The sequence below is a fragment of the Lissotriton vulgaris genome, chromosome 11 (genome assembly GCF_964263255.1).
Source record: "Lissotriton vulgaris chromosome 11, aLisVul1.2, whole genome shotgun sequence".
Classification (NCBI taxonomy): domain Eukaryota; kingdom Metazoa; phylum Chordata; class Amphibia; order Caudata; family Salamandridae; genus Lissotriton; species Lissotriton vulgaris.
Window position 1 is genome coordinate 303,717,615 of NC_141699.1, and position 27,665 is coordinate 303,745,279.

At 43.3% G+C, this 27,665-nt stretch overlaps 1 protein-coding gene across 1 annotated transcript in view; it reads right to left on the reverse strand.

The window, feature by feature from the left end:
- Nucleotides 1–27,665, reverse strand: part of KSR2 (kinase suppressor of ras 2) — a 1,792,292-nt gene that overhangs the window by 601,882 nt on the left and 1,162,745 nt on the right. The window contains exon 15 of the mRNA XM_086943271.1: nt 19,073–19,437. Within this exon, the coding sequence (XP_086799397.1) occupies nt 19,073–19,437 (365 nt within the window). The remainder of the gene's footprint in view (nt 1–19,072; nt 19,438–27,665) is intronic.

Here is a 27,665-nt window from a genome sequence, read left to right on the forward strand (position 1 = left end):
TCGCTCATAAAACTCTGCAGGGCAAAGGCCCCCCGGCCTTGAGAGGACTGATTCGCCCCTACAAGTCGGCCAGGGCCCTCCGCTCAGATAGGGAAAATTTGGCTATCATACCAAGAGTGAGGAAGGCACGTACTGGAGGCCGCCGGTTCTCGCTGAATGCATCAAACAAATGGAACGCTCTTCCTAGAGATCTCCGGATGGAACCAGTTCACCTTAAATTCAGAAAAGCACTCAAAACCTTTCTCTTCCCTACCACTTCCTAAATCCGTCCCTTCTTGAGTTCACTATGTTCAGGTCAATTCAGCGCTGGGACGCTTCAGGGCAGCCATGCGCTCTATAAATCTAAATCTAAATCTAAATCTTTCTAAGAACCAGGAAATGGCAGCCCTTAACGATGCCGTATATGCTGGCCCATCGTTTGTAATGGAACATGATGCTGCTTTTAACTCTCTCCCTATATTGAGCTTGTCTTTGGCTCCATCTACTGGCCTAGATTTGGGCACAACTACCCTCCCGCTCTCAGCATATGAAGGTGCAGTATCTACAATGCCTATAATGCCGCAAACTGAACTCCCTGCTGATATCCTAGACACTCTAGGAAACGGGAGGGTATCACTAGCAGCAAACAGTTTATCATCAGCCTCGACTTTGGTTGAAGAGAGGTGGAACATGAATATGAATAGCACCGGAAGTCCAAGGGGTGGTACAGGTCCTGAATGGCAAGAACAGATGGTGCTGGAACTTTCCGCTATGATTTTTTCTGAACCTATAGAGGAGTTGGTAACTGGAGCAAGAGGCGAATGCCCCATAGTAAACAAAGTTGGAAATGAGCTCCTACAGCAGACTCCTGTACAGTAGCAGCAGAGTGACTCTGCTAGTTTAACATAAATAGATACCGCAGTTGGCATCACAGCAGAGTCATTGATGGCAATGTTCTCTGTACTTTCCCAAGATATAAAGAGGGGCTTTGAGGAGTCCTCAGCTAATCAAGCGGAGATGAGGATTTATTACGAGTCCCTTGATACCAAACTAGAGGGCCTGGAGTCAAGAACAGGCGTATTAGAAGAGAATATGGGAGTATTGTCGCTGCATGTAGACAAAGCTGAAGAAGACATAGTGAAGTTAAAGAGAGAGGACCAAACCCTGCAGGACAGGATGGAGGTTTTAGAGAACAACGCCAGACGCAGTAAAATACGGGTCCTCAATGTGCCTGAAGGATCTGAGGGTTCTGAAATTAAACAGTTCATGGTCCAGCTTTTGAATGATTCACTAAGCCTGGGATGTTCAATAGAGGAGCTCACCACTGACATCCAACGGGTGCACAGAGAACCCTTTAAACATAATCCACAAAGGACTCAACCTCGTAAGATCCTGATTAACTTTCATACATATGCCCTCAAGGAACAACTTCTCAATCAAGCCCTTAAACAGAAATCTCTATCAGGGAAGGGATTCTCTTTTCAAATAAGATCAGACCTAGCCAGGGTTACACTTGAGAGACAGTGGGAACTAGGTAGGCGCTTAGACGCTTTCAGGAAGGTGGGCGCTACAGCGAAGATAACATTTCCCGCAGCGTTAAAAGTTATGCATAATAATAAGATGTATAACATTAGGACAGTGCAGGCAGCGGATGAGCTTTTGTTGGAGCTGGGCAATAGGGCTTCTGCACTGTAGGGGAGATCAGGTTTTTAAGGGACCTTAGTAATGCAACTTGTGATCTCTCCCTTCTTTGTTTAAGAATATAGTTAGAGGATTGGCGCTTGAAAAAAAAAGAAAAAAGAGCAAAACGGGATGGGAAAAAAATAAATAAATAAATGAATAAAAATTTTTTAAAAATCTGGCATTTACACAATGAGGAACATAAAAAGAAAAAAAAATAAGTGAGGATAATTTTTGGTCATTCTATTACCTTTATCCTTCCATACCTTCTAGCACATAAAATAGGCTACAATGGCCTTTACACAAAGGGTTGGGCTCCAGATTAGGTTGGGATCGGGTGGGTTAGTCGAGGTCCGCAGGGGGGTGCCATCTACTGGATTTGATCCGGTTAGATACATCTAGGGTTCTCCACGGGAAGGGGAGGTCGGGTGGGGGAAGGGTTAAAAGTTAAAAAAATTCTCATTTGTCACTTCAATACGTTGTTCTATGAAGTTCAGTGGGCACTTTATGGCCTGGTGATGAGTCTGTTCTGGTTAGAGCCTTGTTTAAAGTGGCATAGCGGTATTCCCGGGTCTCAGCACTACTATATGGTAAGAACTTGGCTGATCTTTTTTTTCGTTGGGGATGGCTAATCTAAAGATATGTTCCTGGAACATAAATGGGCTGCGGACTAAACCCAGAGCTAGAAAATTGTTCCAGTATCTCCGGGATATGGACGTGCAGGTTATTCTGCTCCAGGAAACTCACTTGATCCAAGCTGAGTTAGATGTATGGGTGAAGAAAAATAGGTGGATTGACTTTGCGGTTTCCACCTCCCAAAGTACAAATACAAGGGGAGTATCCTTGATTTTTAAAAAACAGCTAAAGGCAAGATTGTTAAATTCCATGGCTGACCCAGGGGGCAGATGGGTCATTGCATTATTAAACATCTTGGGGGCTCAATTTACTTTTGTGGGGTATTATGGCCCGAATCAAGACGACCCCTCAGTATTAGAGACCATCTTTTTTCACCTTTTATCTTTCCCTGAGCTAGTAATATTCGCAGGTGACTTTAACATCGTACTTGATCCAATTTTGGACAAGTCCCAAAACAATCGGTCCCGTATCCCTTCAAAATCTAGGTCTTTTTTGCTTAGCTCGATGAAGCAGTTTGGATACGTGGACGTCTAGAGGGAAAGGTCTGGGACTCAGCAGGGGGTCTCCTTTAGAAACTATAAATATCATCATCAATCTCGAATTGATTTCGTACTGGTCAGCCAGAGTTTAGTGGCTGGCGTTAAAGATATTCATTATTTACCCATACACTTATCTGATCATGCGGCGGTGGTATTGGATTTATTAGTAGCTCCCAATGCTTCATGTAGGAGATGGACATTTGATCGTTCCCTGCTCTCCCACCCCGATGACATCTTATCTCTTAAAACGGAGGTCCAGGATTTTCTCAATGAGAATGTTGGGTCAGTTGATAATAGTATTGTCTGGGACTCCCTAAAGGCATTTTTACGAGGCCTTATCACCGCTAAGGTGTCCTATAGAAGGAGGGAATATAGGGAGGCCGTTGCTTCGGTTGAAGCAAACATAGCTAAAGCTCAACATGATATTGATGCTAACGGGGCTTCCTCGGCAACTCTATTAATAAATCTACAAAATAAGCTTCTTTCCCTAATGGGGCAATTAACCTCAATCTTAAACCAGCGTGTTCAAGAAAGAGGGGACGCTAGTAAGATTTCCCATTTTGAATACGGTGAGGGCGCAGGTAAATTATTAGCCTGGAAACCCAAAACCGATCAAATTCGTAACATAGATTTGATCACGGTTAACAACATCCCAAGATCATCAGACCTGGATATAAGACAGGCTTTTAGAGACTTTTTCCAGGAAATTTATCATGAAGATAAAATAATTGAACCTGACCAAATTAGGAAATGGCTGAATCAAATGGCTTTGCCGACTCTATCGAGTGAACAGAGTGAGTATATGGAGAGTATAATCTCAGAGGGAGAAGTTGAAAAAGCCGTTCATTATGCAAAAAAAGGGAAGGCTGCAGGACCGGATGGTCTACCAGCAGAAATCTATAGAGCACTGGTGCAAGAACTAGCCCCCTTTTTGACAACTTTATTTAATCAAATTCTACAAGACGGTATTCGCCCTCCATCATCTTGGGATAACGCTTCTATAACCCTAATCCTAAAGCCTGGAAAGGCGCCTTCCGCATGTGGGTCGTATAGACCCATATCGATTCTAAATGTGGATTATAAGATTTTTACCACAATACTTGCTAAGAGACTGGCAATGGTGGCTCCTGAAATCCTTCATCCACATCAGAAAGGGTTCGTGAAGGGACGACAATTATACGGGTTAACTTATGATCTAATAGGGGCAATAGATATGGCCTCTCTGGAGTCCCTCCCCTTGGCGGTCCTCACGCTGGACGCAACCAAGGCCTTTGACAGGGTGAACTGGGTTTACCTGTCGGAGGCCTTGGCAAAGTTCAACGTGGGTGGAAAACTGCGGAGAGCAATTACCCTTCTATACCAGACTCCGAGTGCCTGTATTTTGGTACATGGCATTCTATCTGAGTCCTTGAACATCTCGAGAGGTACTAGGCAAGACTGCCCTCTCTCCCCACTCTTGTTCGATCTATACATTGAACCATTTGCCCAGAGTGTAAGGGAGAATGTTAACATCAGACTGTTCATGTATAAGGGGTGGGAGAGAAAGGTGGCCCTATACGCCGACGATATTCTGGTATACACCTCAGAGGTAAACACAGCGCTTCCAGTAGTTTTAAAGTTGGCCTATGAGTTTGGAGAAATCTCTGGGCATGAGATCAACCCTGACAAAACAGAGATGTTGATTTGGAACGTAGATCAGATTACAGCAGATATCATGATACGCCCGGGGAATAAGTTGAGATACCTGGGTATTAACATCATCAAAGATATCAATCAGATCGCCAAGATAAATTTTGTAGCTGTAGCTAAGGAATGCCGTAAATTATTAATGTCATGGGCACAACTGCCCTTATCATTTTTAGGAAGGGTTAATTTAATTAAAATGTCTATTTTACCTAAGGTCTCTTTTCTTTTCAACACAATTCCGTTATATTTTGATCCCTCATTAATAAATAAACTACAATCGGATATTAACTCCTTTATCTGGAGTAACCGCCTTTCGAGGATCTCCTGGAAAAAGCTTAGGAGGCGCAGAGAAAAAGATGGAATCGCGGCCCCAGACCTCCAAATATATGCATGGGCATTTCAACTATCACATGTCAGAGTGCTTCTTAAAAATCCATCAGGGTATGGGGCCGGTTCTTTGTATTCCACCCTTCTCACAGGTGAAGGGGTTAGCCATTCAGGGTTTTTGTTTAAGTTTGGGGACCCCACATTTTTTAAAAAGTTAAAGATCTTGCAAGGAATGGCCAAAATGTGGGCACAGATACCTAAAACCATTAAAGTAGGGTATTACAACAGCAGGACTCCACTGTGGGATCTCCCTGAGACTCCCGCTTGGTTGAGAGACAGTCTAGCGATACCAATTAAGGAAGCTGGGTTGGCTGTTTGGGGGAATTTGTTCACAGAAGGAGAGCTGCTCCCGTGGGAGTGTCTTAGAAACATCATTGGCATAAACTTTGCTAGATTTCAGTGGCGGCTGGTGAAGTTCAAGAGTGGTGAGGCTGGGCTTGGCTGGGGTGAGGTGTAAATGGGGGTTATTTAGGGGGGAATCGCGGGTTGCATCAGGGGTTCATGTTAACGGTGCACATCGTTTTTTGTGAGGTCAGTCATCATTTCCTCATCTCATTCTTTTTCAAGGCTATGGTACTGGCATGAACTTACAATTCCTGAAAGATCACGTCTCTAGCTAAGGACGCACATACTTTCATTGCCTCTCTCTTGCTGAGACCTCTCTCAGCCCTGCCACAAGATTCTAGTTCCTTGCAGTTTGATGTTACTCTGCCAACCCCCCAGAATGCCAACCCACCCAGGCTGAAAACAGGCCAGAGCCTGCATCACCTCTATTAGTCACACTTCAGCTTCTTGAACAGAAAAATAACTTGCAATTTTATAAAAATAGTGTATTTTGATCCTTCTTATTGTGTTTTTGCTGTTGCTCCAGAACAGGGCTGCCGAACGTAGATTCAAGATGGCTAAATAAAATGCATGTCAGATATTTAGGATAATCACTGGCGATCTGGATACGTTTGGTTTAGAGACACAGCTGCCCCTGAACTACTCCCAACAGTTCAGGCATGCCTTCAAGTTCTCCAAAACAGACCCTATCCCAGGTATAGTGTGTCTGTCTGGCAAGTGCTTTTACAGACCCTTTGCTCCACAGTTTGTGTACATCCTCGATGCAGAAATTTGAATCCTCCTGAAGCTGCTGCCAAGCCGGCCAACTTCAAATGATTAATGGACAGCGAGGCTCAACACCAGAGAGGCGCAAAGGATAAAGGCACAGGGAAATCAGAGAGCAGCAATCCAGCGAGTCCTGCTGAAAACTTGAAATGAATAAAATCGGCATAAAACATGGCAAATGTGCACGCTCTCAATCATGTTTAGGTAGTGATGGGGATTTGCTGAAAAACGGCTGTTTATTGTGACGGTAATACACATTTAGCCATCACCCATCCAGGTCGAAAAATATATTTAAATTGACCTGGTCACCTGGATTATGGTCTTCAACATATTGGCAGGTAGTGAGGCCCAGTTAATAATTTTTTTTCCTTTACTTACTACGCCTGGTGGTGATCAAATCACAGGTTTGAGGGCTGTGGGGCACTGTTGTACCTGGAGGGAAGCTTCAACAGACACACGCACCTCCGTCTGCTCCTCAGCTCCCGGCTGCCAGTGAAGCTACACAAGCTGGAGCTCAAATGGCTCCCACGGCCCTGCAACGCGGGAAGCAGACACCTCGAATCTGCGCAGTGTGTTTTCAAAAGTACTGATGACATACTGCGCAGACTCGATTTCTCAGCTTCCTGTCTGCATCCTCTACCCCACCCTTTTCCAGCTTGTCACAGGGTGGGACACACCCCACTCTGTCAAGAGTTGGGAAAGGGTGGGGTGACCATAATCAACACACCATGATTGACATGAAGCCCCCGCCGCTGCAGGGCTTTACCCTGTAAAGAGGCAGATGTAAACCCTTTTCTTTTATTTTGTCAATGGTATGCCCTGTGGTTAAAAGTAAAGGGGGCGGAGCCCCGACGCCCATGACCAGAAACCGCCACTGCTAGATTTAAATATATGCAAATAGCTAGCTGGTCCCACGCATATGCCTCTCGTACAACGCGTGGAAATAAATTCCCCATAGGAGGTTACAGCCAATTAATATCATCCTTGGTCGATAAACCTCCCGCTAAAAAGGAAATTTCAGCATGGTACAACCTGATTATGGAGGAAAGGGATGGAGCTTTCTCATTACCAGAGGACCTTTGGTCATCAACCATAATGGGGCGTAATCTACATACGCTCTGGAGCCTATCCTGTGGAATGTTGTGGGATGTAGTGAAACCATCTTGGCTCCGTAGAAATCACATCTTTACTATCCACAGGGCCTACTACTCTCCATTAAGGCTTTCGAAATTTACACAGGGGAGCCAGGTAGCATGCCCTAAAGGTGGGGAGGTAGCTGTTTCGGACTGTCATATGTTTTTTTAGTGTCCCGTTTTGTCAACTTTTTGGGAGTACATAAAAAGAACTTTTGAACTCGAACATAGTCCTCGATCTCCCACTGATTATCTTTGGCATTATGGAGGGTCTCCATAGCTCAGAGAAGAAATTAGTTTTCTATTCTATCTTGCTTGCCAGGAGGGAGATATGCAGAAGATGGAAAGATTCTTTGCCCCCTTCAATAGAAGACTGGTACTCCTCGATTCTAACTGTCTCCAGATTAGACCTGGGTAGGTCTAGTAACTCAAATAAAAAGACGTTTTGGTATGTACTAAATTGGGCACATTGAATTTCCGTTTTTTTCTTTTTTTTTTCCCCCGGGTCCAATGATTAAGCCACTTGGACATACCCCAGGGCCAGGTATCATTGTGGAAATTTCCACTTTCTTTTTTTATGGTTGGTTTTCGTTGGTGAAATAAAGTTGGTTGAGAAGGAGGAGATGAGGGTTAAGTATCGAAAGTTAAATCTGAACCCCACCAGCTAAAATATCTGCTGAGACAGCACCCCGCTCGTATACCACTCGACTTCATCATGGAAACAAATCATTGTGGCAAATGAGGACAAAAAAAAAGGTTTGCGTCACACATGTACTATATTGCGTGGTGCAAACAAGATGCAAACCGGGTCATAAATATGGCCCTATGTGCTTTGCAAGTCTGGTTGGTCCAATATGTTAAACATATTATACTAATTTTGTCCAAGAAAGCCATCTCTGCACCAGCACTGTTGTTTTCTATAAATAGGATACAAGGGCTTATTTGTGGACAGTGTCATCGGAAAACATTGCCTGAATTCTACACTAGGCCAAATTGTGTAATCCTCGGAAAGCCGCTTTTCAACACTGTGCTTGTCTTTCACTGTTAAATTTGGGAGTGAATGACATGACAGTTTACTCTTATATTATTAGTTTAACAGAAAACAAAATGACACTGTATATTAATTGTATTATCGACAAATGCTATAATATGCAACAAAAATGTACAGTTTCGTTCATCATACATGCCAAAGGTGTCCAGACAGTCTTTCTGCAATGTGTCTGAAATTTTTGGTTGGAAACTATGAATTTTATTAACTATCACTCAATGCAATAATGTATTATAAGTTTTTAAATCAAAACCCCAATTTCGTAAAATATACATTTTTTTAATTCAAGTTTGAGTATTTTAGGCATCGGACCAGAAGATAGTTTATTGAATATCATCTGTGTAAAATATTGCAGGCCTGGTTTATATTTTGGAAGACTGGTCACTCGATCACAAGTGTGGTGGATATCTTGGTTTCTGTAATACAAGTGCATTACATGCAATGGCACTTGTAATACGTGACACATTTCTGATGGTATAACTCGTCTGCCAAACTCTAAATCAGGGCTTTTGTCTTCAATGTCATTACAAAAAGGCTGCCACATTCGAGGCAATAATAGAAAATATACACCTGTCCTACTCAATTTAAAGTAATGACTGCTACGATGCCTTTCGCAGCATTATTGACCGAGGTGGTATGTGTAAATTGTTGGTGGGTTTATTTCTCTTTGTCACAAGATGTCTCTCATCCAGAGAGCTCTCACTCTGCTGGGCAATATGGTTTTCTACCGTTATGTTAAATAATAAATATGTTAAATAAACTTTTTGAGCGCAACTAACACCATTAGGTTCCTTGGCGCTATAACAGAGAGAGCAGATAAAGAGACATGAAATAGCAGCTAGTTATAGGACTCAGTGAAGAGAAAAGTTTTGAGGGAGGATCTAAACTTGGAATAAGGAGAAGACAACCTAAGAGGAAGGGGAAGGGAGTTCCAAAAGGTCGGGCGAGGAAAAAGAACTTGAGGCCGCCGTGTTTCTTCCTCTTGAATCTAGGAACTGATAACAAGGCCAACTGGGATGACCGGAGAGTACGGGGAGGAACATACGGGTGGAGAAGGGAGGAAATGAAGAGGGGACCGTGACCTGCAGGGGATTTGGAAATAATGCAGCCAAGCTTAAATTTGCAGCGGGCAGATACCGGAAGCCAGTGGAGACTTTTTAAAAGAGGGCGGACATGTTGATCTCTGGGTTGATGATAGATCAAGCGGGCGGCCTGGTTTTGGATCAACTGAAGCCTCCTAAGTTGATAAGCAGGAATGCCTACATATAGTGCGTTGGCATAGTCAAGCCTAGACATGACTAGCGCAAGCAGGGTCAAGGTTAGGGCCTCAGGTGTAAGTAGGCGAGAGATTTTGCGTATTTTCCTGAGTTGGAAGTGGCTTGAGGATACTACTGCGCTTATCTGGGGCGTCATAGAAAGGTCACTACTAATGACAACTCCCAAGCTTTTGGCACAGTTGACAGGGCAGGGAGGGCTGCCAAGGCTAGCAGGCCAAAAAGAAGAATGCCAGGGATTGGAAGGTCCCCCGACAAGAACCAGCTCGGTCTTGTCGGGGTTGAGCTTCAGATGATTTGAGCTCATCCAATTGCTAATGAAGCAGAGAGTGTTTTGAAAAGTGGAAATACATTCATCGGAGGAGTCGATGGTGAAAACTAATTGTATGTCATCCGCGTAGTTAAACGCGGTGACATTAAACTGGCGAAGGGAGCGGATTAGCGGGACAGGTACAAATTAAAAAGAAGGGGGGATAGGGAAGAACCCTGTGGGACACCGCAGGTCAGTTCGACCTGAGTAGCGGAGAACTGGGACAGCCTGACTGCTTGATGGCGTTGGGTCAAAAAAGACCGAACCTAGTCTAGGGCGGTGCCCTGGATGCCAGCCTCCCCGACACGGTCGACCAAGATGTCGTGGTCGACCGTGTCAAAGGCGGCCGACAAGTCCAGGAGGACCAGGGCCTGGCAGATGTTGGCATCGGCCCCCTGCGCAATTCCTCCATCACAGAAAGGATGACTGCTTCTGTGGAGTGCGCAGGTCTGAACCCAGCCTGCTGGGTGTCCAAAACACTCGAGTCTTCCACAAAAGTATTAAGTATTTGAGTGACGTGCGACTCCAGAACTTTGCTGAGGAAAGGAAGGAGGGAAATTGGGCGATAGTTGCTCATGATGGAAGGATCTGCCGACGGTTTTTTCAGAATGGCAACCACCTCGGCCTGTTTGAAGGATCCAGGAACCTCCCCAATAGTCAAAGAGTTGTTTAAAAGAGCAAGGGGGGGTTCTGGGCAGGAAGTGAAAGCTTCCCAAAGGGCCGAGGGGGGGCAGCAATCGCTAGGGGAACCAGAGGAAACTTTATGTAGGAGTGGTAAAAAGTTGACCTTTCAGATAAGGGGAATGTGAGTTAGAGTATGAGTGTAGGAATGACCGGGGACACTGGGCAATGTAGGGACAAGTGAAGCTTGGGTGGAAATGCTAGTTTTAATCTTAATGATCTTGTCCACAAAAAATTGATTCAAAGAATCACACAAGGACTGGGAAGGGAGGGGGGCTATAGTGACTCTTGCCGGATTGGACAATTCTTCCACAATTGAAAAGATGTCTTTGGACTTATTCGAGGAGTTCAAGATTTTATTAGAGAAGTAGCACGATTTGGCCAGAGTTATTGCTGCCTTATACTCCCTCAACCGAGAAGAGAAAATCTCTTTCGATTCAGGGGAGTTCCTCCGGCGTCAGCGCCTTTCTGCCTGGCGAAGACCAAGTTTTAATGCACTGAGATCATCGGTCAACCACCTTTGGGCGTCGTGACTGCGCCTCGTCTTAACAGGTTTTAAAGGTGCCACTGAGTCAGCAGCAGAAGTGAGCCAGTGGGTGAGGCCCTCTGACTGAAGGTCAGTGGAGATGGTAGATCCAGTGGTGGGTGGGGCCGATGAACTCAGGAGGGAAGTGAATTTGTTAAGATCAGCTTTGTTCCAATTGCGTGCCAGGAAATTGGATTGTCGGGCAGTAGTGACAGGAGAGGGCATAGCTAGAGTGAAGGTAATTAAAGAGTGGTCTGACCAAAGACAAGGGAGGATGAGGGGAACAGAGATGTCAAGGGAAGTGGTCCAAACCTGGTCTAAAATGTGGCCTTTAACATGCGTTGGTGTGTGTATGTGTTGGGTACAATTGAGGCCCAGCATGAGATCTGAAAAGGCCCGCGAATCAGAGGTTTCGTGGATATCCGACGGCCAGTAATTAAAGTCGCCCAGGACCAACACGTTGGAATTGTTAATGGTGAGCTGGGAGATAAGGTCGCCGAACTGAACTGAGAAATTAGGCATGGGTTGAGGGGGGCGGTAAATCAGAACGCAAATGAGCGAGGACCCAGGCTGCTCCAATCTAAGTACGAGGCAGTCGGTCGAAGGGATACTGAGAGAGGACACTGGGGAAAACCGAATGGGGTGCCTGATGATGGCTGCAACCCCTCAGCCGGCTTTGCCAGAGGGGCGATTAACTTGCAATATATAGTAACCCGGAGGGATGGCTGCCAGGATATCAGGGGATGAATCGTCTGTGAGCCAGGTCTCGGTCAGGAACAAAACGTCAGGCTGTTCCGACCCCAAAAGGTAGAAAATATCTGACTGATGGCTGACCAGAGACCGGGTGTTGAGATACATCACAGACAAGGGAGGATTGGAAGATCGTGCCAGTGGAGGAGTACAGGCCTTAAGGCCCAAGGCAGATCGGGTGATCTCAGAAAAGGATTTTCTGGCCGTAAGCAGGCCGAATAGTGCAAGCCTAGAAGATGATTGGGGAGGGGGAAGTGCAGGGTCATGGAAAGATATGAGGGAAGAACGGGTATAAGTAAGGTGAGAGGCAGAGTGACATGCCCCATGCCCCGGCCGGCCGCGGACGGGCGCAGACGGGCTTAACTCAGGCGCAACTCTGGCGCGCCTACGTCGCGCCCGCTGCGCTGACACATGGTGGCCGTTTAAATAGGGGCGGAACGAGGGTGGAGTGTCAGGGCTACACTCTAGTGAAGGAAGCCCAAGCAAAGATGGCGCCCGCTACCACTGGGAACCCGCGGTGACAAACAGCCCCCAGCCAGCAGCTCACCTCTAGAAGTAAGTATTAAGGTTAGTTGCCAATGTGAGTAAAAAATCCTAGGTCATCCGCAAGATAAGTGACCATAAAGGCTAGGACCAGTGGAGAAGAAGAATTATCGAAAACTAGTATGTATATTAAAAAATATATATATTTAATTAAACATTGATAAAAAATCATATAGAGACTCAAACATATAAGTCAAACTATATGATACAGTAAAATAGTGACATATACAAATCTTGAAGAAATATCGAACACATTAATTAAAAAAACAGATACATCATAGTAACATTATAAAGCACGACGAATTGCAAATGATTATACACAAAAAATTCCAAAATGACAGTTGCAAATACTGAGGAATTAATTAAAAGGACTCGACGCGCGTTTCGGCAGAGAAAAAAACGCCTTCTTCAGGAGTCATTGATGAAACTCTGAAAAGAATATTATAGGAAGAATATTATATATAACAATACATATATTGTGATGTAAAATAATATATGTATTGTTATATATAATATTCTTCCTATAATATTCTTTTCAGAGTTTCATCAATGACTCCTGAAGAAGGCTGTTTTTTTAATTAATGTGTTTGATATTTCTTCAAGATTTGTATATGTCACTATTTTACTGTATCATATAGTTTGACTTATATGTTTGAGTCTCTATATGATTTTGTATCAATGTTTAATTAAATATATATATTTTTTAATATACATACTAGTTTTCGATAATTCTTCTTCTCCACTGGTCCTAGCCTTTATGGTCACTTATCTTGCGGACGACCTAGGATTTTTTACTCACATTGGTTCTTACCCTGCCCTAGGAATCTGTGTATTACTGATACCCAGGGGGTCCTTGTTTTCTCTCAATTAAGGTTAGTTGCCTGCATAACAAAAGATTACAATGAAGATGCGGGTTAAAAACAGTGCGTTACATAAAAGCGCCAACCGCTCGCAATCAGCAGGGAATACGTAGGAAAGCTCTCGCAGCGTCAGCAAGCCAGCCCACTGCCACTGGGCTACTAGCAAACACAGAGCGAGGGGCAAGACGCGCTCCTAAATAGGGGCGGAACGAGGGTGGAGTGTCAGGGCTACACTCTAGTGAAGGAAGCCCAAGCAAAGATGGCGCCCGCTACCGTGAGCTGCTATTTTATGGGACTGTTTACCAAAGTACCCATGAGAATTAAATAGAAGCAGGTTGTATCATATTACAAACCAATGTTCATTTTAGCCAATTTCACAAAGAAATGATTACATAAAAACATTGTTCGGTCCAATTTGTTTTCTGGGTGGAACAATGCACTATCCAAAAACTGCGACTGCCCGTCCCCCATTGCGCAAGGGGCGTGCGCTCAATAACTTTCACCCCCTAGTTAGGGCTCGGTTGTGGCAATCTCTACTGATTCAAGCGGCATTCCAGTGCTTTCGCAGGAGTCTCTTTCTTAGCTGATCGGCAACACCCTACACCCCTGCGCTACCACTGCTTGGCACGTTGCGGGGTGACCTGGAGACCACCCCAAGGAAACTCACTCCCTGGAATGCAGCAGGACTCCACAGCAGGGTGGATTTGTAACAGGATGGGCCCTCATATCAATGAGGGAACTTGTTGCAGAGGCTGACCTCCCTCCGGGGCAGTATCTATTGCAAGCTTCCCTTGTCCGGTCACTAGGGATGCGATGGGGGAACATGCGGCAGGAGCCACCAATGCACCTCATCATTCAGTACTTATAAGTAATGGGAAGGGGTCATCACCTGACATGATGGATGGATACCTTCCTGCGTACCCATACAGTCACTCCACTGGAGGCACTGCACCTGCACTGGGATACCAGCTTGGGCTGTCCTTGCACTAACAGAGAATGGCAGGAAATATTAGCTAACCCTACCCTGGTATCCCACAATGCCCGGTTCAAATTAATACAGTTTTATATACTACTCAGAGCTTATTTAACCCCCGACAAAATCATTCGAGTATTTTACTGTTTCAAAGCTGCCTGCCCCAGTGCCTCACCCCGGATGCAGGATTTTTACACATGCTTTGGGCACGTCCATAGCTTACCCAGTATTGACTGGAAGTTACAGCACACCTGCCGCGGTGTATGGACCTTTCCACATTATGCACCTGTGAGGTGTACCTGCTGGGACTGCTACGCCATACCAAGAGAAAGCAATGACGCATTTTACAGACCTCGCCCTTATCCCAGCTAAACACCTGATTACCTGTAAATGAAAATCAGCGACCCCTCCCACACCTTCTGCCTGGGCGCTCTCAATGGTAGCCTTGGTGCAAGCAGTAAGTAAAGCCTTACAAAGAGAGGAAACAAGCGGCTAGCTCTGATAGCTGGGACACTCTCCTGGAGCACATGCGTGAGGGCCTGCAAGGCGATGTACAACCACCTTGAACTTGAAGCACATCCGTGGTTGTTCCCCAGTTGCATAGCAAACTCTACTCTTGTACGTCACTACGTGACCCCTTATTTGACCATACCTGCAGTGTACGTTGTCTGGGCTAAGTTATCATATTGTTAATTCTGACACACATGGTGGGGTGCAGGGATTTATGTTCTTTACAGACACATCTGTTTTATTGTATATCTGGCACATATAAGCTTCGCCTGTGTCGAGGCGCACTCACTTATGCATCCCCAAGGAATACAGATTTCTAATGTTGCATTTGTTTGGACTGCTCAGTTCTTCGCGTTGTTGCACTGTACGATAATGCGCTGACGCACCTGTAATATGCATTTTGAGTAATATGTTTTAAAAACTGTTCAACGCTAATGTATCAATGTAAATGTTGAAATGTCAATATATATATATTATATATATATTTTACAGAGTGTTATTGTTAATACATTTTGACTCTATTAGCACACACAAAACACCCCACCAATGTATACAAACCATCCCACATACGTATATTAAGATGGTTTGACCAACTCTCAAACATTGCTCGTATCAGACACAGTGCAAGAGCCGGTTCACGGCCATGATTCCCAAAGGTGACCTTTTTAGGTGTGAGTTGTCAAGTATTCCAAGCACACTGCTGGCCAAGGCGTCCAGGCAACATAAAACCCACAATAATAAACGTCTGTGCACGACAGTCAGTGGAGGTGATCGTGGAAGTGCCGTGTCTCAGAGGCATGTCAAGTCACATGTGACCATGTGCAGTGCCTGAAGTACAGCCCGAGTTCATATCTTAGAATTAGTAATGCCGAAGAAGTCATCTGAATTCTCGGTGTCAAATTATCACAGGTTGGGAGGAAACAGTCTGGGATTGCTTCTTCAATGTGTAAAACTCCATTAACAATTTGAAGACTTGGAAATATGCATGATCTTTGTGACGGTTTGCCTTTTATGACGTGTAATATTTGACCAAAAACCAATAGATTATTTATATGAACTGAAACATAAAGAGAAGGATACTGCGTCTGAGAGAGAGCCATGAGGAATCCACAGTGTGCTGGTGCATATCTGACGCTTCAAGGGCTGGGTATCAGCCTGTAATCAATCGTGTAATAGAATGTGCAAGACCCAATAGAGAGCGTTATCATATATGTGTAAATGTGCCTCGCCTGAATAACAGCCAGGATTCGTGAATGTGGAATATGTGGCAGTGTCCAGAAGATGCCACAATGAATACAGGACATTGGACAAAGGCGCTGGGACAGTTTAAAAGAGGAGTTGCTGAGAGAAGGTGTTAGATATTCTTACACCTGGCTCAGGGGTCGCTTTGTAACAATAAGAGGCTCGTCCATATCCTTTAATGCACCAGGGCAGAAAGTGTTGACTCAGTTGTGAAAATCAATCAAGCCACGCAATAGAAAACCCAACAGTATCCGGCCACGTCCCTGTTCATATGCAGTACTGACTTTGAGCCGGTGGTTGCGAGTGGGGCGAGCACCAGTACTTATGTTTGGGAACTGGAACTTCTTTTTCTGAATAAGGAGAAAAACACACAAATTTGGAAGACGGAGCATGAGAAAGACGGAAAACCTATCACAAAGCAGGGCCATGCAAGAATGAGATAAGGGGGCAGGGGCATCTGGGAGAGGATTCAAGAGGCCTGAAACGGATTTAAGACTTCCAGCATTGGTATTAGGAGCGTCAACCTTTAATTGAACCAGCGGCAGGTTGCGGCACTCTTTCTTTTACAAATTAAGTACTGTCCATAAGAAAACATTCTGTAAAACTGTTGCATTGTCTAAGAGAAATTGTGAAGCAATATGCATTGAAGTGCCAGATTTGAGAAAAAGTTGAGGTTATGCATCTTAATGTTCAAGTTCTGAAACGAAACGCGAGGCTCTGACTGGGATCAGCTGGGGTGCAATCACTAAACTGAAGCTCTCAGGTCACGTCTGTGAAATGCCGAGTCTTAGCTCTTGAGGTCACACGAGGACAGGTTGCTGGGGTCTGTCTGAAGCACAAACTGAACAGTGCTTGGATCAGGCTCTCCCACAGCTGGTGCTGTGAAGCAGGCTTGGCAGCATGTAGTGTGTGTCAAATACCCAATCAGAAACGAAAGCCTGGCAGCGACAAAAAACTGTGTTCAAGTGTGGACAGGCAGTCAGTGGCTCTGCCTGTGGTAAGGTTACCTGTGATGCAACAGACTGAGTGCATCAGAGATGGTGCAAGAACTGAGAGATGGCCCAAGAGTTTGGAGGAGAGGTGTGGTGCAGCGGCCAGGGCAGCTGACTTCGGGGCACAAGGCTCACAGTTCGATCCGGCTCCGGCCGCATACCAGCTCAGCACCATGTGACTCTCTGGGCAATAACTTTCCACGATGCCCCCCAGCACCTTGAGAGCCGTAAGTGTGAGTAGGTTCACGCTTTACAAATACCGGATTTATTTAAGACTCTGCTTGAGATACGCTACCACCTAACTATGCAATACGACTACGGTCTACATCAATATTTTCCCATGGTTGGCTTCGTGAAGACCGCATACCACTTCCGACCACAGGTACTTCAAATGTTTCAATATAAGGACTATTTATGTCTGCAAAAATTTTGCCTGGAAAACATTGCTTCTGGAATTACTGTCAGTGCTGCCTAAGAGCCTCAGAATATAACAAGGCTGCAGCTCCGATAAGGCGAGTGCAGCACCATGGCTCCAAGCATCCTAGCTTTGTGCTTTATCTGATAGACTATCGGGCAGACTCATCATCAACGCTACCAAAAGTGAAAGTCATAAATATCTCATATGCAGCTTTTTATCATACACAAAAACAATGGAAAGACTTTATTGCATTAACTATGATACATATCTAAAACTTTAGATTGGATGAACTGACTTTCAGTGCGGATGTAAATTTATAGATCTTGTCTATCAATTCCTAATGCCCTAATTACAAGCTGCCTAGTACTGTGGGAGGCGGGGTGTATACTCTGCATATGAAATCTACGTTATTCTACTGTAACAGTGCATCAGGACTGTGCAATTATGAGTTAAACAGCATGGAATGAGGGATAACTGCATGGAATCGGATTTACCAGTCAAAAACCCACATCGAATTCACAATATTCTTTGGTGTTTAATGCATACATTTTCCATCAGTATGTGAAATGTGTATGCTGCAGTTTTTGTGTGCGGGTGAGGGTGAAAGGAGGGGATGTGGCAAGTGAGGGTGGGAAGGGAAATCTAACTACAGTCACAAAAAAGGAGGGAAACAGGCTTGCTTGCTGCTGAAGCTAAAGTCTCATGGGAGTTTTTCCAGGCAGAATTACTGTGTTAATCTACTCTGGGCTAGTCTAATCTTGTCTAGTGTTCCTACACCCAGGAAAATCAGGCTGAGGAACAATAGCCCACTCAGAATAAGGAAGTGCAAAATTCTATAAGGTAATTCAACTCCGCCTCACTCAAGATCAAAGCCTAAATAGAAATGTTGAGAATGGTATTGAGAATTGAAGGTGAAGGGCCTCCCAGAGCTCCAAGTTTCTGATCCTAGGCAACATCTCAAACTGTTTCAAATTTGACACTAAATTAATTTTGTGGCATAAATCCCAAGAACAGTACAAACTACCAATTTAAAATGTTTTTGATTTCAGCATCCCTTCACAAACAGATTAAAAAAAATTCTAGATCTGCATCAGGTGATATCAAATCCATATTCAGTAGTTGTACAAAATCTCCAGCATGAGGATCACTTATTCAACTCCAGAAAGAGTATCTCTTAAAACAATTGGTCTCCTGTATTATGAGATACCAGGGGAACTCCCAAAGACATAACAAAACACATACATTTTTAAACTGTAGAACTTCCTGAAATATACATCAAGTACAAAGTTAGACAAAATCTTCTGCTCCATGGGACCATAAATAGATTCTCAAATATTTGCTAAAATTCAGTTAACTCTACAGTCAATTACTATTCTTTTTCCTTCTTATGCTATATTATCACATTATAACACATGAGACCACTTCAATGTGCATACATAATCAAGGCGCAACACGACTCAGGCCCCACCTACCTGAACAGTTGCATCTCCTGCCACCAACCACCCAGACACTACCGAACTGCAGGACTCCTACTTGCACACATCCCATGCATACATAGAACCAGATCAGAAGGACGGGGTTCTCTTACACTGCACTACAGCATGAAACGACCTCCAACTCCACATCAGGGCTTCCTCCTCTCTGCTTCAATTCTGTAAGAAGCTGAAGACCTGGCTAACCAACCTTCTACCAGAGTGGGTAGACACACACACCTACTCAGTGCCGGAATACCCTAGTAGGTAACAGTGCACTTTAGAAATACACATAAAATTAATTTGATTGCTGGCAAACATACCTGGTTATGATTGCTAGGTGGGGAGGGCTCATGCAGGCTCCCATAAACAGCACCACATTCTCATGTCGCGTCTGCCGGTAAGCCATCACTTCCCGTTTGAAGGCTTTAAGCTGGTCCTCATTGTCACGCTCAATGTCAATGAGGCGAATGGCCACCTCGCCGTGCCAGCGGCCGTGGTAGACCAGGCCAAAGCGCCCCTTGCCAATCATTTCACCAATTTCCAACTGCTCCAAGGGGATGTCCCACTCCTGCAGGAAGATGCTGGTCTGGCTGGCTTTGCGGGGAAAGTTTCGGGCTGAGAGGAGGCACATGTTCATCTCCTCAAAGTCATCTTCAGACTCTGCCTCATCATTCCCATCCTCATTCTTACGTACCAGACATGTTAAAGAAAAAAATACTGCATTATTATATATATATTTTGAAAACAATTAGATAAGGAAGAAATTGCTTTGCTTTAGTATCAATTTTTTACATACAATTGGTTGGTTTACAATATACGGCTATGGAAAATATGGGCAGTGATTCAAAACTATTTGAAGACATGTAAAAAGAGTAGTATTTTGTATATTTCTATTACACTAGTAAACTTCGTAAATAGCATTGCAAACAAGATGGCCTCATACCATGAAAAAGTCTATGCACACCTGAAACACGTCAGATTCAACCATTGTGATGAAATGAATAAGTACAATAATACACAACCACTCTCCAAGTGCTGGGGAGTCTCTGTACAGAAGAACTTGATTGCTTTGTATAGCGGTTCTATGGTCCCTACTTAGCCATGCATCAGCCAGAATGGACATACTAGCATACCACTAAGAATCAGAGTCTACATTTGCCTGAGTACCCTGGTCATCGGCGATTGTGTAATCAATATTACATCTGACAGATTTCCATAAAATTAATTCTACTGGAAATTAAGATTACTTGCCTTTATGGTCTCATTCTCTGCGGGATACAGAATGAAATGAAAACCAGATGATGCAGGACAGACCTTGCTATTTATGATCGTTCTGCTGAGAATTGTGCAATCATCTGCTACATATACTTCAACCTTCCCAGTGGATGAAATGGTTTATGTTTATTCAGGTCAAATTTGCCTACTTGAACTGCAGATATAGTGTCAGTGAGAGGATAGATTGTGCAATACTGTGACAATAGTGTATAAATGCTCTATGGCTTTATGTGGGGAGAAATCACTTTCAGTAGCCAATTGTCAATGTGTAAATGACTATTACCACAAGTACACTTTTATAAAACATCGGGTGGCCAATGTAAAGCCTTAAGACCAAACTGAAACTGAAACATCTAGAAACAGAAATGATCCCCAGATTTCTCACTATCTGAGACGGTTTGGGTCTGGGTCCTCCATTGCTTGTCGACCAATCACTGTACCAGCTATTGGAATCATTGGCCATAATTTACACTTTGGTTTTTGTTGTTTTAAGCCGCAGCTCATTTTGAATCATCTTGTCTGCCACTGCTGACAAACATCTTTGAAAATTACAATGGGTGTGATCAGCATCACCTTCAAATCTAACAACTGGGTGTCATCAGTGTAGCAGTAAAAAAAAAAAAATGTGTGTATCAAAGAAATGAGGGGATCTAACGTATATATTTATTAAGATGGAGCTACCCCCAGCACACTTATTTAAGGAATTGCAACTACTTTGGAGTGATGACCCGTAGTGCAAAAAGGACATGAACCAAATTAGGAGACTGCCCTCAAACTGCACAGTGGTAGAGGGTGAGAAACTGTCTGTAAAGCGGCAGATAGAGCAAATAAAATGAGAAAAAATGGTACAGAGCTTATCAGTAAACAAATATAGATCTCTAGGACAGCAGTCCAGACAGATTCTGTAATCAGACCTGGTCTAAAACCTGATTGTGCTGGGTCAAGCTATTTATTTTCTTCTAAACAGGTGGCTAACTGTAGATTCACTAGACTCTCCATGTCCTTGGTGGAAAAAGACAATAATGAGAAAGGCCTGTAATTGGCTGGTAGGGTAGTTGTTTCCCAGCGACCTGGCCTGTCCTAGAGCACGGGTTCCTCATGTCGGCTGGTATAGTCATAATGATATTCGGGTTAAGTACATACACTTCAGCCTACAAGGAACTGCCGAGGACCTGAACTGGATTTTCTCAGCTGCTTAATATAATGTCTACCTGTGTGACCGGGACAGTCTGCACAAAAGTGCTACTCGTCTATAAAAATACCCTATTTTTAGTTTTATTGTGAAAAGGAACAGAGTTGGCCATGCAAAGCTCGTGAAGGTGGTTGCTTTGCACACCAAAGAGCAGCTAGATTTTTCACAATAGTAAAGATGTGTTCAGTTCGCAGGACGGGTTGATTATTTTATTGTGTAAAGTTTTAACATTTACATTTATTCTCAATTTTATAATTTCTCAAACTACATTTGTAATCTAACTTTTATTTTTTATCAGAGTTGCAATCCTTTCTCAATAACATTCCTGCTTTTTTGCAAGCTTCTGAAAAGGGATTTAAATGTATTTCTAAACCAATGTTCATTAGGTCTGCAATATTGCAATTATGGCAATAGAATCCCTTTGTTAAAACTGGTTGCAGCAAAGTCAATTTCTTCCACAAGTGTAATTCGACAAAGCCGTTCGAAGGGAGTGACTGCTAATCTTGGCTATTCTAACACTTTCTGATTTGCAACCTTGAGCTGGAATGTGAAAGTCGATGCGAAAATGGACAGACCGGGGCATTGGTCAACCTTTGGGCACCTTGATGTTGTCAAATGAGTCAAACATTTCCTCCAACGTTGGAGCTGCTCCCTGTGTAGGTCAGAGGACGCATAGTAGCAACACATAAAGACAAGCCTAGAGCCGAGGTCCAAGAGTTCATTACACTTGCAGAATTGCTGCTAGCCTGCATCCACATATTGACATCCCCAAACGATTAAGACGAGCGGGCGGGGTAAAAGGTCAGAGATAAACCCAGAGTCAAGACCTGAAGGGTCAGTATAAAACCACACAGGAGACAAAACCAGAGGTGGATACAATAATTGTAACTAACATAAATTCACTGTTTTGAAATGTTAGCATGGCTAGAGCAAAACTGAGAAAGCACCTCGAGAAACAAATGTTATTGTTACAAAGATTTTAGGCTCGATCCCTGTGTACTGTCACTATCATGCATTCGTCGGGTTACTCAACGAAATGCCTGGAACAGGAACTTTCCCAAACCCAGGTTCAGTCAAAAACGCAAGGTTGGAATCTACTCACTGATGAGATCTCTAGGTTTGACGCCATTTTTAGACTGGGAACGTGCGTTAAGCAAAAATGCTTTGATGTACTGTTTCACTACTGACCCTAAACTATTTTTAGGGGTTTTATGAACTCATCTGAGGTGATGGGGAACTCATAACTCTGGGGATTGCATGCTCTCTGTAACAGGAAGCTTTGCCAATGCACTTGTGGTACAGCATTACTACTATTGATTGTCCAGTAAAGCGCCACCACTTATGTGGTAGGCATTGCAACCCAACGAGGCGCATGAATTTGGGCATAATCTGCCATCCTGCACTATCCAAAGAGCGGACAGGCACAGACAGGTTTGCCTTTGGCACACCAGCAGCACCCCCACTGCACTCATCCAAATCTCAAACCACAATAAGTAAACCAGGCCTGGAAGCTGCAGTACTCACCCATGCACTTTCATACAGGCATACAATTACACAATACGTAGATTATAGGAGAGGTTAGTGGCAAACAAATCAAATAACATGCCACAGAGATTTTTACACCCCTCGAAACACCCACAGAAAAAAAAGCTACTCAATGACAAGAACATTTAAAAAAACAAAGGTTTTCAGGAAAGGCAGCACTCTTCCAGTCACAAACCTACATGGTGTAGTTTGCAATCCATGTGGAGAAGCACCCATATAGGGTTAGTAAGTACTGTACAATTGCTATAATACAACACACTATCTGACATGCTAATATTATTGTTTTTCTGTAGTTTTATATCCGCAGATTCCATGCTATCTCACTAAGCCTCCCACACTATATTTCTAAAACCCTGCATGAAAACTGATCTTGACATAAACTATTTACTTATTCACTTACCTTTCTTTCTGTTGAACAAACTTTCCCTTACTTTCCATCGTCTGCGTGCCTAATCTCTCTGAGTAGAGCTCACTGTTAGTCGCATTAATGTCTGCCTTCCTTTTTTTTGTGGCTGAATGTTGCCCATACCCCATTTCATAGACCATAGCATCTCCTTCTTTGAAGCCATATCCTTGTAACCTAACAATATTTAATATCCTTTAGCGTATCTATTAATCTCACCAACTACTGGCATGAACTCATATACCTCCCACTAACAAGCATCTATCTAATTCCAGTTAGTCTACCACAAAGAAACTTAAGTAAATGTATGGGATAATTTCTTTGAGGGCACAAGCCTAATCCCAATAACCAACAATAGCCAGTGGCTTAAGCGTGCTACTCGCCACAAAGTGCATAAACTCATCAGGGGTAGTGAGCGCTAAATAAAAGCAAATTACAACTAAATACAGTGTCTGTATTTTATTGTGTGCTTTTATGGCTGTTTTATAGTCGAATAAAGATGAATTGATTGACTAACAACACAATACAAGTAAATTAATTCCATTTTCAAAACAAATCACCACTTATAGATATGTGCATTTCTTTGTACAATGTATATACTACTTAATGTTTAAAAATATTTAGATATATTCTTATAGGCCTGCTTAACAAATGTAAATATTATCTATGGTTAATATATATGTGTATGCTTAACATGTGTATAGGTCACTGCATAGTTTACATATATGTTACTTGATTATATGCTTATGCGGTCTGTTTTATGTTATTTTATCTTTTGCAATGAGTGATAAGTTACAGAGGTTATTCGATTATATGCTTTTGGGTCTCCGTTTTATTTTATCTATCACAATGTGTAAATGATCATAGCCATTGCATCTATAGGTGCATCACTATTGAAATATTGGGGACAAATATAATTTCAAAATAAAAAAATAAACAAGTAAAATAAATAAACAAAATAATTAGCTTTATGTCCAGCAACACTTGAGTCTGCATTTCTTAATATATATACATATAAGTACATATGAGACTTTGTATAATACAACTTTATATGTCTCTATTTTCCATGTACATTTATACCTTTTTATGTAGTTATGTATTTATATATTTATTGCATTACTCCCACTGTAGAAAAAAAACTTAAACTCTCTACAACTCACTGTTTTACACCTCATCCTATATCTCTTTCAAAATATTCTTCACCACCACTTTCTGACTCATCTCAAATCTCATTTTAGTACTATGATCTCCCAAATAACCCTTTATAGACTCTTCCCTCTATTCACCCTTTGACTCATCCTTTGGCTCATTTTACTACCATGACACCCCAAACAACACCTTCTAGATAGTCTCTTCCCTCCAATATCCCTCCCTTACCGTATTCAATCTAGCTAACAGACTCATATGTCCATCGCTCCAATTAACAGCTTATATTTCCCTATTCTAATCTGCCACTAATCCACTTTGGGTTGTGGAGTAGAGTGCTACTCGCCAGAAAGTACTTTAATGCCTCATCAGGGGTAGTAAGCACTATATAAATACAATTACTCAGTCTCTGGTTGATTAAGCTTAGTTCTTCTATATGCCGTTTTTAAAGTAGTCATGGGGGAGTGGGAATGGGTGTGGAGGATGGTGACTATTCTCTACCTCTGGAAGAATTCCTGCATCTTTAATGATGGAAAGAAGAGACATAGTAAACTCGGTTTGCTGTGCTGCTCTGTGAATCGGTGACGGCACGCACTTTCTATGTTGTTCTTGTGTGAAAGGCTCAGCTCGGTTTAAAATTCTCTGAAAAGTCAGACTTCTCCCAAAACTCTGAACATTGAAAGTATGTCCAGTATTACAGAGAAGCTTGTTTGTGTCATCCATCTCTAAGTCCACAGAATGTGTGACAGCATTGGTCATGTCAAAGCCAGTATATATAGTGCTCTTTCATGAATCCATTCCATCAATGAGGTGGTCTGCAAAATGTGTTGTTCAATGTTTCAGGGAGAATGAAAACTGTTAGAGTTGCAATTTCCCATACATCTGGGCAACACCTGGAATGCTGTCAGTCACCGGCATAATAAAATGATCTAAAGTCAAAAGCTTTGAATACCATTTGGGTTTCAGTGGCAATGGCACTGTTTTCGGTACCAGCATAGCCATTGCAGACATCGTAACTTCCTTGACTTTCCTTGGGGGTGTTAAACATGGCATCACAAGTAGCACAGTATTTGAGCCTGGCAAGACACTGGTGCTATTGGAACTTTTCGTTTTTGACAGGCACCAATGTCACCAAATGAGTTATAGATGCTCTTCAAGGCACGCCAGATGGCTCTTAGAAAGTCTCTCTTTTTGATCTGTTCATCCCCCATTTTTTTTACTGATGACACTGGTGATAGTGCACTATGATTGTGCCCTGGGCTCTGCTATCCAGGCCCAGGGCCAGTGCTTTGTGAAACACAAACCCATGCACTGAGGTACACTTATAATTGGCATGACCTACCCTATAAGTCCCTAGTAGATAATAGGGCAAGTGGATAAAAAAGTACCCATAAGTGCCTAGTATATAATAGGGCATGGCAGGTTCGAGTCCAGCAACCTTTGTTGCACTGCCGAGAGTGTGAGGACATTTTTAAAGCAGCCCTGCGTGTCAGCACTGCCTTTAAAAGTAAAATTCACTGAAAACTTATCTTTGGTGGTATGGGCACTTTAAAAAGTGATAATCTACCTTATTTTACATTGTGGGTACTGCGAAGGTCTCCCCTATGTATTTCAGGGGTGGGACTTCATGTAACTATAAGATGGGCCCATGTAATAGAGGTTTTAGAAACCCTGGTGAGTGAAAGCTGTCCTTTTTATTTTTCCCCAGTGTAGGAAATTCCCTACGAAGTTGTCTTTGGTGCTGTGGGCACTGTGAAGTAATGACCAACATTATTTTTGCATATTAGGAACCCCCAATGTCTCCCCTAGGTGTTCCAGAGGTGGGGGGTCCTGTGAATATGAGCATGGCCTTTATAAAAGAGGTTTTATAAACCCTTGTGAGGAAGAAGTTGCACATTTAATTTTCCCTATTGAAGATAGTTGGCCTCATAGTCTAACATGGCAATACTTTATGGATGCATAACCATTGATAGAAGATTGAGAAATATCATTTAAAAACTGAATATAATGGTATTGATGAATCCAGCAACATGACAGTGTTGAATTTATCATAACTTGTACAGAAAAATAGTTATGAGTCTTTCTTTTCTATAAATCAAAATCCAGCCTCTAGCACTCTTCCCAGATATAGCAAATTAAAAAGTTCCTTAAAGAACAGAAGATGAAGCTCCAGGTTATAGGCTGGGTCATCCCAGACCCCTACAAACTGCTCATTTATGGGCACAAAATATTTTGCTAGATAGTGTCCGTAGAAGATATACCAAGACCACCATTGAAGAGAGACTTTCATGCTGAGCTGAATGTCGCACGATAGAGCTTACCAGCCCATAAAAAGGATGTCAGTCTGGAGGTCAAGGAATGGAACAAGCCCCGGGGGATAGGATAAGGAAGGACTTTTAAATAGTGGGGAAGACCCATCATTTTAAAAAGTGGGATCCATCCGATAGGGTTAACGGGAAGTCAGGTCCATCTGCGCAGGTCAGGGTCAAGGGAGGAAGGCAATGGTTGAAAGTTAAGTGTCTAGCAATGGCCTGGAAGGCATGATATATGAATTCCCCAGTACATAAAGGATTAGTGGCATATCAGACGGGCCAGTGGTTCAATAGCCAGGGTTCATAGTAATGGGGAGAGGGGGTAGCCTTGATGTGTGCCTCTATGGGTGGGGAATAAGGTGGATAAAATGCCATTGACACGGACAAGAGCCATAGGGGTAGTATACAGGAGACCCACGATTCTGCGAATTAATGGGCGCATTCCTGCTCGTAGGAGGACAGCATCAAGGAAGGACCATTAGACTGTATTTAAAGTCCACCTGGAGCAGGGAAGGGTTGCAGTCCAGATGATGTGACTGGAAAAGAGCCAACTGCACTCAATGAAAACAGTGGCGGGTGCTTCTACCTGGCATAAAACCACATTGGTCTGGATCAATGAGATGGGACAGGGTTTGGCTAAACCTAGTCGCTAGGACTTTAAAACAAAGACCTTGATGTCCACTTTAATAAGCGAGATCGGGTGATGGGAAGAGCACCGGTCTGTAGAAAGTTCCACCTTAGGAATAACGATAGTGATACAGTCTAGGTCTGGGGGGGAACGATCCCTGTGGTAATGCCTCCGCATCGAAGGCCAGCAGGTGGGGTGTCAGAATGGTATGATACCTTTTACAGTACTCAGTGGGGAAGCCATCCGGATCAGGGGTATCCCCCGATTGTAGTCTGGATATGTCTTGGTCAACCTCTTCAGCCGGTAAAGGAGAAACATGGAAGTCTTATTCAAATATTTGGTGGTAGGGTAGAGACTGCTGGCCCAGGACATGCAAATCTTCCAGAAAAAGGCTCAGGACAATCACCAAAAT